The sequence below is a fragment of the Rissa tridactyla genome, chromosome 2 (genome assembly GCF_028500815.1).
Source record: "Rissa tridactyla isolate bRisTri1 chromosome 2, bRisTri1.patW.cur.20221130, whole genome shotgun sequence".
Lineage (NCBI taxonomy): Eukaryota > Metazoa > Chordata > Aves > Charadriiformes > Laridae > Rissa > Rissa tridactyla.
Genome location: NC_071467.1, coordinates 14,938,099 through 14,951,819, shown reverse-complemented (window position 1 = coordinate 14,951,819; position 13,721 = coordinate 14,938,099). Strand labels below are relative to the sequence as shown.

At 46.7% G+C, this 13,721-nt stretch overlaps 1 protein-coding gene across 3 annotated transcripts in view; it reads left to right on the top strand.

Moving 5' to 3' along the window:
* The window catches only part of DEPTOR (DEP domain containing MTOR interacting protein), a 77,761-nt gene that overhangs the window by 43,595 nt on the left and 20,445 nt on the right, over positions 1-13,721 (top strand). For all 3 annotated transcript variants that reach the window (XM_054191107.1, XM_054191104.1, XM_054191105.1), the window contains 4 exons: positions 8,746-8,931; positions 9,586-9,720; positions 12,839-12,909; positions 13,576-13,680. In XM_054191107.1, coding sequence (XP_054047082.1) covers positions 8,746-8,931; positions 9,586-9,720; positions 12,839-12,909; positions 13,576-13,680 — 497 coding nt within the window. The remainder of the gene's footprint in view (positions 1-8,745; positions 8,932-9,585; positions 9,721-12,838; positions 12,910-13,575; positions 13,681-13,721) is intronic.

Below are 13,721 nucleotides of genomic sequence, written 5' to 3'. Positions count from 1 at the left end.
CATACTGCTTTAATATGAGCAGGATACTCCGTATTTCAGTTCTCAAGGAACTTCTGGCAGTTGTCTGTCGTAACCCTGATGCTTTAAAGGCAGAATAAAAGTTGTCTAGACGTTTTTTGCACTACGTGAATATACCACAGTTCATTGAAACAGCTCAGGGGACATGCTTCTCTAATTATACCACAGCTTTTTTTCTGGACCTACTTATAGGTCGAGGACCTACTTACTTCTGGACACGCTTACTGGCTTCACCCTTAGCTAGGATGAGCTGGAACAGCTCTCTGGATTTCGTATTTCAGGGCCAGGGTCTGCCCTGTTTTATATGACAGGGTTGGTGGAAACTAGAGCAATTCAAGCTTAGATCCATTGCCCATTCAAGGCAAATTCCTTGTAATACAAATGAGAAAACAATACCATTTAGTACAGCTGCAGTGCCAAGAGTTTAACATGCTGGTTAAGTACATTCGCAGGTGGGCTTATCTACAGTGTACATAGCATATATACATTCATAAAAGGGGGAAATGCAAGTGTTGTGTTTATATGGTGCAGGGAATCCAACACCCAAGGCCCTGTGCTCGCTGAACATCTGTAGTCTCTCTTCCTTGATTTGAGGGAGCTCCAAGCAGGTGGAATTCATCAATGTGTAAAAGGAAACGAATCTGAATAGGTGCCATTATTGAAATGCATTTGCAGATGCCAGATTAGCTTTAGAAAAACAGGAAGGCTCTGACAGGAGTGGGAAAAGCATTGTCCAGTGCAGAATAAAGTGTTGGTGATACTCCTCTGGCCGCACGTGTGTTGGTGCGAGGCAGGAGTGGAAGATTGACGCGCAGGAGTGGTGGGTGGTGGGGCAGAGGTGGGCAGCGTGGAGCCGGGGTGAGGACGAGCTGCCAGCCCATGCGGGTCTCAGCAGCTGCTCGGTGTTTTCCAATCTCATGGGCTCACTCTCCCTCGGTGAAAGCCAAAGTGGACACACACACTTCCACTGTTTCTCTGGCAAGGGACCGAAACCGAGCTGGCGAAAGGCCTGAGGCACAGAGGAGCCGGGCTCAGCAAGCTGCTATCCATGGACAGAGGCGTTATTTTAAGGAACCGTTATTTTACGGTGTTGCTTTGTTACCTTCCCTTTTAAGCACTGGTTCTGCTTAGGAGAGGGGAGCAAGGAAGCAGAAGGACACGGGACTGGAGACCGGCCCTTCCCTGGACACGCTTTGGGCACTGGTGGGAGCTGCTCGGGCTGTGCCATCCTTCAGATAAACCAGCAGCCCCCTGTCACTCCCTGCAGCCCACCAGCGTGTCTTATCCTGCATCCTCCTCCTTCGGCGCAATGTCCTGCTGCTTCAGGGGTCAAAACTGGTATGGTCATCTGTGACTTGCTATATAAAGGTGCAGACCATTGCACCCAGTGATAGTGAAGGTCCAGAATCATAGAATCATAGAACGGTTTGGGTTGGAAGGGACCTTAAAGATCATCTAGTTCCAACCCCCCTGCCATGGGCAGGGACACCTCCCACTAGACCAGGCTGCTCAAAGCCCCATCCAGCCTGGCCTTGAACACTTCCAGGGATGGGGCATCCACAACTTCCCTGGGCAACCTGTTCCAGTGTTTCGCCACCCTCAGAGTAAAGAATTGCTTCCTAGTATATAATCTAAATCTCCCCTCTTTCTGTTTAAAACCATTACCCCTTGTCCTATCACTACATGCCCTGATAAAGAGTCCCTCCCCACCTTTCCTGTAGGCCCCCTTCAGGTACTGGAAGGGGCTGTAAGGTCTCCCCGAGCCTTCTCTTCTCCAGGCTGAACAGTCCCAACTCTCTCAGCCTGTCCTCATAGCGGAGGTGCTCCAGCCCTCTGATCAACTTCATGGCCCTCCTCTGGACCAGCTCCAACAGGTCCATGTCCTTCTTATGTTGGGGACTCCAGAGCTGGACGCAGTACTCCAGGTTGGGTCTCACCAGAGCGGAGTAGAGGGGGCAGAATCACCTCCCTCGGCCTGCAGCTTTGAACTGTGCTTAATGTCATTTTAATAGAGGAAACTACCTCAGTAAAAAGATAAAGTATACTTGCGAATAGGCTGGGGCCGCTGCCTCGTGCAGCGAAAGGCTTGGAAATGTGTTGGGCACGGCTGGAAAGAGTTCAGTGCTGCTTTTGTCTTTAAGTGAGGAAAGACATGACATATCAGCGCTGAAAACTCCATACACTCTGCTAATGCTTTTATAACCTCTTCCTCTTAACCCCAGCACAAGCTCATGCTCACACAAACAAACAAGCGCACACTTCAACATGTCCTTCGCTCTCTTGAGAAAAGCTGCTCAGCCGGCTCCTCGGGGAACTTTGATCTCTTTCCCACCACTCCCTCGACGCGGAGCAGCCGTTCCCCGGCTCCAGCCGCGGGCTCTCCTGGTGACAGCCTTGTGGGTCTGGAGACGTGCGGAGCAGCTGGAGCCCATCGCTGGGCCTGGCCCACCGGGAACTGCAGCTTTCGGCTGGTAGAAAGCATTAATCACCGGTGTAAAGATGTACACAGATTATCAGCGCCCAAAAACATGGGGAGCTGAAGTGGTGGGAGGGATTTGGGGGAAAAGCCAGTTATGAAAATAGCCTGATTTTTAAGGCATGAGTCACACCATTTATTAAAATAGGCGTTTGTACTTTCTAAAGCCTCCTCGGTTCTATGAAATGAATGTAAAGCTAATATTTCTCTCTCTGCTGTGCATCAGCCTCCTTGCAAAAGAAGAAGAGGCTGTTTGAGCCCCGTGCAGATCCCAGGATTTTATGTCAGCAGCAGAAGCTGAGAGAAGATTCGCGTGGACATTGCAATTTATATTTTATGTTTCCGGGCAGAAACTGTGAAGCAGCCAGGCACAAGAACCACCAAAGCTGCAACATTAGGTGCTCCCAATTTGAGAAATGCCAAAATAAATAATCGGGTTTTTCTCTTCTTAACTGTAATGTAAGTGGGGAATGACCAGCTAAAATCCTTGCCAATGAAGTGTGCAAACTCTATGGATAGATGAGACGGCACACAAATAATTGAACTCTAATTATTAAATGGTCATTACCCCAAAAGAGATGTGTTTTCATGTAACTGATGGTGTAACTAGAGGGCGATACATCTAGGAAATGAGAATACAGGCTGCGCTCGCTGGTGTGAAGCGATGCTGTGCAGGGAAAGGAGGATGTACAGGGCACAAATCGTTCCCAGCTTCTGCTGTTTGCGCAGTACAGCTGTATGAACTGTTCCTGGGAGCCCGAGATGTACAGAAAGGAGGGCAGCAAGTAACAGAAGGGGCGGGAGGTTGTAGCTGGGAGCGTGCAGTCTGATAGCCGGATTTTAGGGAAGATGAAGAAAAGTCTGAAGAGGACTCAAGGAGGGCTAGAAAACGAGTCAGAATTTAAGGGGTGTTGTTTATTCAGCTGATCAGAGATATGTTTGAGAGTCGACTTCATCCCTTCACAGACTTCTTTACAAAGATTTCTGTCCAGATCTTATTTAACTTTCTGATGAAGGTGTGACAAAGTCCAGGGATTAGCAGCTAAAGTTAAACAAATCCAGCCTCGAGTTAAATCTTTATTGCCTGGCAGGGAAAGTAACTGAAGGCTTGAACAGCTCGTAAGGGAAGAGTAAAGTGGTCATTACAGGCTGCTTTGAAGGAAGATTAAACTATAGTTTCATAAGGTTAAAAGGCAGTTTTTACATTCTGTTTCTGGGAGAAATTTTGTGGGAGATTAGACCGGTGCGTTGTGACCATACCACCAAAGTTTGACATAGGTGACTCTGAATTAATGTTGGTGCCTTTCCATCCAGGACCAGAAGTTCTCTTAATTCACTTTTGTGATTTTGGAGGTTTCTTTACTCTCTTTGGTACAGTTTCTTTCATAAGGTGCACATCGTACCAGGAACATGTTGCCACATGAGCACCTGTGAGTTAAATTGGATTGAAAAGCCCACGCAGTCACCCCACCTTGCTCTTTACGTCACCCTCATCATGTACACATAGAGGTCCTGATCCTCGTCAGCCACGGCCCGACCATTTAAGACAAGCTGAAATGGGTGCCAGTTTGCTTTTCTACGCTGCATTATGAAGGGCAGTGAACTAATTCAGGAGTAGTTAAGTCAATCCCTATCCAGAGGCAGCACCTTCCATGAGAGGGACAGATAGTGGGAGCAGGAGCCTTGTTGGGCACCACGAGTTTCTCTGCTGCTGCCTCTGAGTCAACGCTCCACGATAGCTCGAGGTAACAACCTCGAAATCACCTTTAAAGAAATCCCTCCCGAGCAAGTCTGCGCAGCCCTCTCGGCATCCTGCAATCAGCTTGGAGAAGTTTTTCACTCCCGCTGTTCTCTGCCGATGGCAGCGCAGCAGGGACTGTCGGAGCAGGTGAGCGCGCAGCCGTGCCTGCCCCGGTACCTCTCGCCCGGCGTGTGCCAAGTGTAACAAAACCAACCTTCTGTGCCTGCTCTGCCTCCGGCATTCACATCGGTGTGATTTACCAAGGGTGAGGACAGGCGGAACTCCTCCTGGCTAACGCTGTAACTCAGCCACCGCACCTGAGGGGCAATTCAGAGACAGCCCGCACCCGTGTCCGCCTCCCCCGCCTCAACCACTTCCTTCTGATCCGTGGTCTGGAAATCCCTTCTTTCCACACCATTCCAGATACACTCACTCTTAGGCAGAGTCCCGGCAACGACATTTCATCCCAAATCGTGAATATGTCAGCAAGACGATGATTCAAAAAAAATAAAATAATAAACAATTAGCCCCATGGGGCACACCAGTAATTTTGGTGAGATATTTTATTTGGTGATGTATGTTCAAGGAGGCAGTTTGAGCTAACTACTCCTGTCTATTTTTTGAGCCTCTCCTTAAATATGCATAAATATTACCTTTTAGTCAAGGAACATGCAGAAAGTTACCTGGTGCTATGAATGCGCCGTTTGCTCAAACTGGGGCTGCACGCTCTGATTCTACCGCTCACGTGAATGGTGAACTATCAGTAGCAAGGAGATATTCAAACTATGGAAATTAATGAGCGCTCCAGATTCTGTACTGATACTACTTGTCATGAATATTCTCGCTACAAACCCTTTGTTGTGTAAATTGTATACAAATATTCCACAACACACAATCATTGGTCTTCTCTTTTCCACTCATGTTCCTTTATTGTCTAAAAATTCACCCTTCCGTGGACTAAAATAGTTACCGCAGGAGTGAATTACTTCAACGTCAGACCTAAACTTTGCTCTTGTAAATACAGAATGTTACGATATTTCAGTCAAAACAAGTATTGTTATTCTAAAATATGTTTAGTAGCTTGGCATAAAGAAGTTTATATTATGTAGTTTCATGGTGAAGAATTATTCTAGAATTTCAAGCTTCTGTAACACCAGCGTGTTGATCTCTGATTATCATAATTTCTGAGGACTGTCAGAGCACTTCAGTTAATGACCCAAACGGAACGGAATAGTTTTACTTAAGAACTGTAATGCCATAATATTTAACTTGAATCAGAAACCATACTGATATTTTTTATACTGCAAATGGTTGGCAACAGTGATTCTGCTTCCAAGGGAGTATTTGTCTTTCATTTAAGATTATGAATCCAAGTAGTGTGCTGAATAAGTAGATCTTATTAAGTTTCAGGGAACTCTTTAAGACGTCGTAAAAAAAAAAGGTTTTTTTTGTATTTGCGGCAGGTTATTCTAATAATGTGGTAGGATATTGCTGGATATTGCTACTTTTACTCATTGTGTCAGTGGTCTGAAAATGAGACCGGCAGCTGCGAACACCTACATATTAACTCTGCGTCTGATAGGAAATCCTTTGGTGGATGTAGGCAAGTCTCCAAATCTCTCCTGCATTTCCGTTCTTCAAAAATAGTGATCGTTAGTAAGTGGTGTTTAATAGTATCGTGTGCTCTATGTGTCCGAAATGATGAGCGCAGCAGCAGTGTGTGCCTGCGGTATTCAACATGTCAGAACACAGTAAGGAACTGCTTGCAATGCTAAATCTGACTTAGCAAAGCCGTTTTGCTCGCAGAGGATGCGTATGGCTCATTCGAGGAAACAACAGGTGGAGCACCAAAAAGGAGCCAAGTGGCACTGGCTCTTCCGAAGCTCTTCAGCAGAACCAGGCAGTGGAGGTAACAGGGGTCTTTTCTGTAGATGGTACTGGAAACGTCGCAGTTTGTCTGACTGGCATGAACTTTCTGCTTTCTTCATGAGAAAAGGTAGAGTTTCAAAACTCTAAACCTTTTACTGAAACTCTAAGAAATGTCCTGCAGCCTCCGCCACGCTGCGGGACTCTGGGGCAGACGGCCTGCGTGGCAGCTTGGGCACAAGCACGTGCAGTTCAGAAAGCTCCTGTGTCCTGATTATTCCTGGTGTCCCAAAGGTAAAAGTCCGTTTGTACGGTGTCCCCTCTCTGAGTGGCCCAGGCAGGCAAGAGACGTGCTTCTTTGCAAGATGAACTTACGGTCTGACCCCATATGGCAGTTTCCGTATCTGTATGGAGGGCTGTGCCAAGGACAATGGCTAGGACTGGCCCCTTCTTTATTGCCTGGATGAGGATAACTGATTGGACATCCCTGCCATGAATATTCTCTCTGAAACCACCAGCTGATGCAGAAGGTGGCTGGGCCTTTTCCTCTTTGAGGCTATACCTTCAGTTTACACGCACCAAATGGTGCTGGAAGTTAATGTCTACATACAGCCTTTCTTGGCAAGGCTACCATGTATGTGGGCTACTTCCGTGGAGCTCATGGTGAGCAATCTGGGACACATGGAGGTATTAAGAAGGGAGGAGAGCAAGAAAGAGTGTGATGGGGATGAGGACAAAGGGAAAGCGGACCAGCAGGACTCCAGTCTCTGGACCTGGGGTATCACCGTGGGCCCTGCTGCTTTTGGACCCCACATGCTGGGCAGAGCTGAGGCCAAGGTGGAACTTCGGTGGCTGCAGTAGAAGGCTGAAGCCAAATGACTGAGTCATGTACTCAAAGATGTGGCTGATGTCCGAGTGCATATTTATGTTGTTGTTTACACTTTACATATAAATATGCATAACCCACCAGTTCTTATGATTCAGTATTGGAAGAAATGCAATTTATAAACTAGGTAAATCCAGAATCTAGATCCCTCATGGAAAAGGTCAACTGTGGGAAATAATTTCTGTGGCACGTAATCACAGGAGCTAGGTGAGGAGATAGAACACGCAGCCAAAACATCTACTGCAGCTATTTAAGATGCTGCAGTACTAATGCAGGGAGGGCTCCAGAGAGCTTTCCTACGATCAAGCCCTGAAGGAGTCAGAGCACTCTCAGGACCTGGCACAAAACTCCGTCCAGCTGCTGCAGTTTTCGTCACTAGAAAGGTGCAGCGCCAGTGGCAGCGAACACGCAGACGTTACGGCGATGCTGCAGCCCGTGGGCTCGGCACTCTTGCTCTGACACCAGCAACCTGGGGTTTGCTCTCAGTGTCAAAACAGGTTGTAATTAAGACTTCATTATGTAAGAAATGATTTTTGGCGGGGTGCCTGTTCCCAAACCTTGCGTATCCGTGCGAAGGGGAGGAAGTGGCCTGCAGGAAGCGTCTGGGACACGGCGTCTGTGGTGAACAAGACAGAGGAAATACACAGGTCTCGATCCTTCGCTGCCCTGTAGCTCCGAACAAGCGTCAGTCAGAGCCCCCAGGGGCTGCCCTGCACTGATGAATTTACAAAAAGCTCGATGTCAGGAGGTAAGTCTGGTCTGTGGTGACCAGCAGCACCAAACGTCATGCAGAGAGAGCATGTGTGGAGATGGACCATTCTGCAGCCTGTCGTGGAAAGATAAAGTACTTCCATTTCCACTTGACAAAAAGAAGTGCTTGTCATTAATCAAGGTAGTGTAAAAGATTCCTCTCAGCAGTGGCCACTTTGTTATCAGCACTATAAAAGCTTGTATACTGAGGCTACCCAGGTGAAGCTGACCAACAGCATTCTGGCTTGTATCAGGAATAGCGTGGCCAGCAGGAGCAGGGAGGTGATGGTGCCTCTGTACTCGGCACTGGTGAGGCCTCACCTCGAGTACTGTGTTCAGTTCTGGGCCCCTCTGTACGAGAGGGACATGGAAGTGCTGGAGCGTGTCCAGAGGAGAGCTACCAGGTGGTGAGGGGTCTGGAGACCAGGTCGTATGAGGAGAGGCTGAGGGAGCTGGGCATGTTTAGCTTGGAGAAGAGGAGGCTGAGGGGAGACCTCATTGCCCTCTACAACTACCTGAAAGGCGGCTGTAGAGAGGTGGGTGTTGGCCTCTTCTCCCAGGTGAATAATGACAGGACCAGAGGAAATGGTCTGAAGTTGCGGCAGGGGAGGTTTAGGTTAGATATTAGGAAGAATTACTTTACTGAAAGAGTGGTCAGGCACTGGAACAGCCTGCCCAGGGAGGTGGTTGAGTCACCATCCCTCGAGGTGTTTAAGAAACGTCTAGATGTGGCACTTCAGGGCATGCTCCAGTGACAGAGATTGTAGGGGTTTGTTTGGGGGTTTTTTTTGTGTGTGTCTGGTTGGACTTGATGATCTCAAAGGTCCTTTCCAACCATGAAGACTCTATGATTCTATGATTCCTCCTCCTTCCGAGTCCGCAGAGGGGAAGAGGAGACCTCCGAGTGCTGCTTCCTTACAGCGAGGCGTGTTGTTCCCACATTGCAGATAGATGTGCTCTCATTTCAGTCCTACCAGGCGTAGACCTTCTATCCATTTCTTTTCTCAGTGTCCAACAAGCACCATTTTATGGACAGCAACTTGCTCTACCAGTGCAGAATGAATTTCCGCCGGCGGCGGCGACTAATGGAACTCCTCACTGAGAAATCTCGCTTGATGCCAGAAAGCCACGACAGCCCGTTTTGCCTGCGCAAGCAGAACCACGACAACAGAAAGCACACCAGTTTTCTCTCAGGTGACTCATCAACTATACTGCTGTCTGTAGGGCAACTCCCTGGGATGCCAAACAATCCTTCTTGGGCGAGGGGTTTCAGTGTTTAGCTGAAAAAAAGCCGAGCAGGGTATCACGTGCCCCTGTTCACAGGGATTGTCCATTCACTCAATTTACGAAGTCTTTAGCTCCCTGGGATGGTTTTGTGCCTGTATCAATAGCATGTCAGATGCTGATCAAAAATCAGTGTCCATGAACAAACAGAACTGGTTAAAATCCCTCCAAGCCCAAAGTAATCAGTTATATATGCTGTGTGGAGTTTTCAAGAAGAGTAAAAGTGAGGGGAAGGGGTCCTGCAGCATTTGTTGTGCAGCAATATCTATCAAGAACCTAAAGAATAAATGGGAAGTAGAAAGAAAAATGGAAGAATTTATTTCCCTATATTTAAATGCCTCCTAGAACACACTGCCACGGGGGTAGTTCAGCCATCGTATTAGCTACAGCATACCTGGGTGTATCATGCTCGTGCAGTGACTCTTCAATGTGAACCACACTAACCCCTTCCCAGTGTGCTCAGCGAAAGGCTGGCTTATTGCTATTGTTTTAAAGAAACCAGGGAAATGGGTTCAATAATTGATACCAGTTCCCTTTCTCTCTGTCTTTTCTCTCTGTTTGTAGTGAGTCCCACCAAGGAGATAAAGATCGTGTCGGCGGTTCGGAGGAGCAGCATGAGCAGCTGTGGCAGCAGCGGGTACTTCAGCAGCAGCCCGACGCTCAGCAGCAGCCCCCCCGTGCTCTGCAACCCCAAGTCCGGTGAGCACCAGCATCGCTTATGATGCGCAGGAGCCGCGGCGCAGGCATCTGGCTGGGGAGAAGGCGACATGAAGAATGCCTGGCATCGCCTCTAAGTTTATCTTGTCAAGGATACATTAAAAATTCACAGCGTCACAGGTTTTGTAGGCCAGAGGGGACCATTATCACCCTCTAGCCTGAAGTCCCGCTGAACACAAGCCAGACGTCTGCCTCCAATAATCTCTGCATCAAGCCCGTAATTGCGGTTTGAGCTGCAGTTTATCTCTTAGAGGACATGCAGTCAGGGGCCCAGATTTGCCTCTTCATTGCCAAGCTCTGAACCCATTCAAATCTCCTCCTAGAGACATTCCTTTGGTGCAAGTCAGAGGAGAGTTTAACTATCCAGTGGCCGCTTGAGTTGCTATGAAATAGCCCAACTCAGAAAACAGCAACCTCTAAAAAAAAGAGGTGGCATTGTTTCAGGCTGTCAGGGACCATTTCAACGTTTTTGGGTTTTGTTTAGGTCTTACACCGGTCTGTTTAGGAAGGTAAAAGTAGCGTTGAAGCTTATTTTCCTTTTGAAAGGATTTCCTATCCCATGCCGGAAGGTTAAACACACCCATTCTTCCACAGTTCGCTTATAATTGTTTCTTACCGTACATCTGGGAAGGGAACAAAGAGACCAGGATAGATATTGTTTCAGCTTCTCCATTTTCCTCAGAAACAGCCCTGAATTTCAAAGCAGAGTCCCCGCTGCCCTTCGTGCTCCTTATTATTTCAAATTTACCGGGTCTGTGCCGACAGTTGTACAACGGGGGAGGCTTCAGTGGCTACGTGTAAGCTTTGCTTTCAAAGGGATGCTGGCATTTGAACTGATTACTAGAGAGTGCCTCAAGCACTGCATGAATCCTGTTGAAAACATTGACAATTTACTCAGGAGATGAGTGAGCTAAAGCGCATTTCATTCCTGCTGTGGAGAGTGGCCATCAGAAAGAAAGGCGTAGTTATGGGGACATTTCCTTCTTTCTCCTTTTAGCACATTTCCTTCCCTCTCTGTAGGCTCTGCTGGGCATTCAGTATGGGGTTCTAAAGTAAAATAATTTGGAGGACTCGGTATGATTGCAGAAGCCATGACCCCTCACACCAGACCAGCTGTCCAGCTTGGGGGAACGCTCAGCGCTGGTGGCCATTGCATCCTTGGAGTACGCTGCTGGTGGGCGTCCGGCACTGCTTTCCAACGTGTTTACCCCCATAGGCAATGGGTTTGCCCCTATGTGAAGGGTGCCACAGTATCACGTTGGGGCAGAATATCTCTCAGGTATACTTCCCAGAAACACTTTGGTAGATTTTGTATGGGGAGCTCTTTGGCCCCAGTACATCCTTAATTACCTCCTGGAAATTGTTCTGGGACAGATAACGCAGCATTCGTACGCTGTCCGTAAATGTGTGTGCTATCTGAAGTATGCTGACTATTCCATTCATTTATGGTTCTGATTATATGTGAAGCGTCAACCCATGAGTAGTGAGAACAAGTTTATTTTCACGCAGCTACTTACACAACACAGAAAGAAAAAGAGTCGACTGGTGTTGCCCTTGCATAAATTCTTTTTTTTTTTAAAGAAACTCTCCTTTACGACTAATTTTCAAACTCTAAATAGCTTTAGCAGACTCATATTTGAAAGAAGACAGCAACAGACTTAGACTTATTTTTAAGAATTATTCAATTACTGGCAATGTAGGGTAATTTCTTCTGTAGCACAAGTACAGGTCCACACGTCGTCTCGCTCAGGTTAACATAAGGCTGTCAGATGTAAATGTTATGGGGGAATTCTTAAACCTCTGCTGGACTATAAAGTGATTTTTTTCACAAATAGCTTCCTGCTATCCAGACCCGGAGTATGTCACTGAACTGCGTGCCAATAAACACAAGGCAGAGGTATATTTATTGTCAGATGAGTTCTCTTGCAGGCAAACGCTTAAAAAAACCCCAGGTCATGACTTGACCAGTCATGTAGAAAAACAATCATGAAACAAAAAAAATTTCTGGAGGTATAATGAGGGGAGGCACGCAAGGGAGTCCCGCCTGGATGATTTACCTGATTCTGACTTGTCAAATGAGCATAATCATTCAGGTTTTGTACGTTGACCAGGTATGCTCTGCAAAGTGTAACGCTGGCTAAATGACAGTTTGTCAACATCCACGGGAAAGAAAAAAAATCCGTATTGGTTCATATGCTAGAATTCTCCCTGCTCCCATGAATGGCATTAAGAAGCTCGTGAATGTGCTCGAATACCATCTGTGGGAAATGTTATCTTCCACCTGTGACCGAAAAGGCAGACATCATCAAAATTATTTATCGCTAAAAGAAAAGCAGACACAATTTTAGAGGTGAAGCAGGCAAACATGGCGAACAACATATATCATCCCGTTGTCCTCCACCTTGTAACGCATTTATAGACAGACAAAAACCGGTATGCAGAATGGCATCGATTTGACTTGGTAGAACTTTGCATTTACTTTGTTCAGGGGAAAAGTACCCCGTGCCATGGCAAGGCAATGGGGAATCACCTGCAGAAAGTCACTGGTATTTCCTTTCATGTAAAATCCCAGCCAGCTGTAGATTACCTAGGCTGTCCCTGGGTGAGGGGGAGTTAGCTGTCTGTGCCTACAACTGTAGAAATCTCTTCGTTGGGGTAATTCCTGACTGAAGCAGAATTTTCTCATTACTCGATTCTGTGATTCAAACCCGACTCGGATGAACTAGCAGAGAGCACCCAACATGCACAGAGCGAGCCGGGAAGAAAAACTGCTCCATGCCAGGAAGGTCGGTCACTTGTTTCAACACAGGACACGGGAACAGCCACTTCTGATGTTTGTGATAGTGTTTAATGGATCTTGATTGCAGACAAGAAACTCTGTTGGCTAAATGCCCGGTTTTTCCAAAGATCTCGTCATTAGTACTCAGGGTTATTCTGCAGTCTTTGGCTCTTTTACTACGTTCAAGCAAGTCTGCAAGAATTGAAAGAGTGCATGGGAAGTGGGACCAAAAATGTGTTGTATCCTAACACTGTATCGTATTTATTGGGAAAAACTCCAGAAGAATGCTTATATTGAATATTCATTTATGTACCTCCGCAGTATTAAAGAGACCCGTGACTGCTGATGAGCTTTTGATGCCTGGAGCCCCATATGTAAGAAAAACTTTTACGGTATGTCTCCAGTGTTTGTCTTTATTTTCTGCATGTTGTATAAATAAGGTAATCCAAACAGACATTTTCTGATGGGATAATTAGAGCTTATTTGCATTTGCTGAGGTTTGTACTTTAAAATCCCAAACTCCGTTATCAGTACTTCCACACATTTCAGGTCTGATTCTGCACTTGTTTATCCTGTCTTTATGCCAATGTAGTATTGCTGCCTTAAATGGAGTGTAAAATTACATAAAGCTAGTAACATTTGTATTACACAAACTCATCTAGACTTTATGCTCCTGGTAATACTTGCACTGCAGGAGTGGATTACCTACCCAAATCAAAGTTTTCTACTTAGATCTTTCTCGACTATGATGGGACAGAAGTTTTGATTCATATTCACTATTAGAGAAAGCCTTTCTGTAAAGACATTTTTGAACCTAGTCACTGGGAACATTGCTTCTTACAGTCTCCTAGTTCAACAAAAAAAGTTCATTAAAAGCAAGAGGATTCGCTTGGATAGGGCCTTTCCCACGAGTGATACAGCAGCTTCTACACAATGTCCTTTGCTGTGTGTTGGAAGTATAGAGATGTTGAAATTATATCTTGAACCATTTAGATGTTACCCCCTTGAATTTCACCGAGCTGCCCGAAGGTGATCACGTCCTTCTTTTCTCTTTCCAGATCGTCGGGGATGCAGTGGGCTGGGGCTTTGTGGTGCGGGGGAGCAAACCCTGCCACATCCAGGCCGTGGACCCCAGCGGGCCGGCAGCCGCGGCTGGCATGAAGGTGGGTTTTCACAATGGGACGATTTACTGGGGGTATTTGTG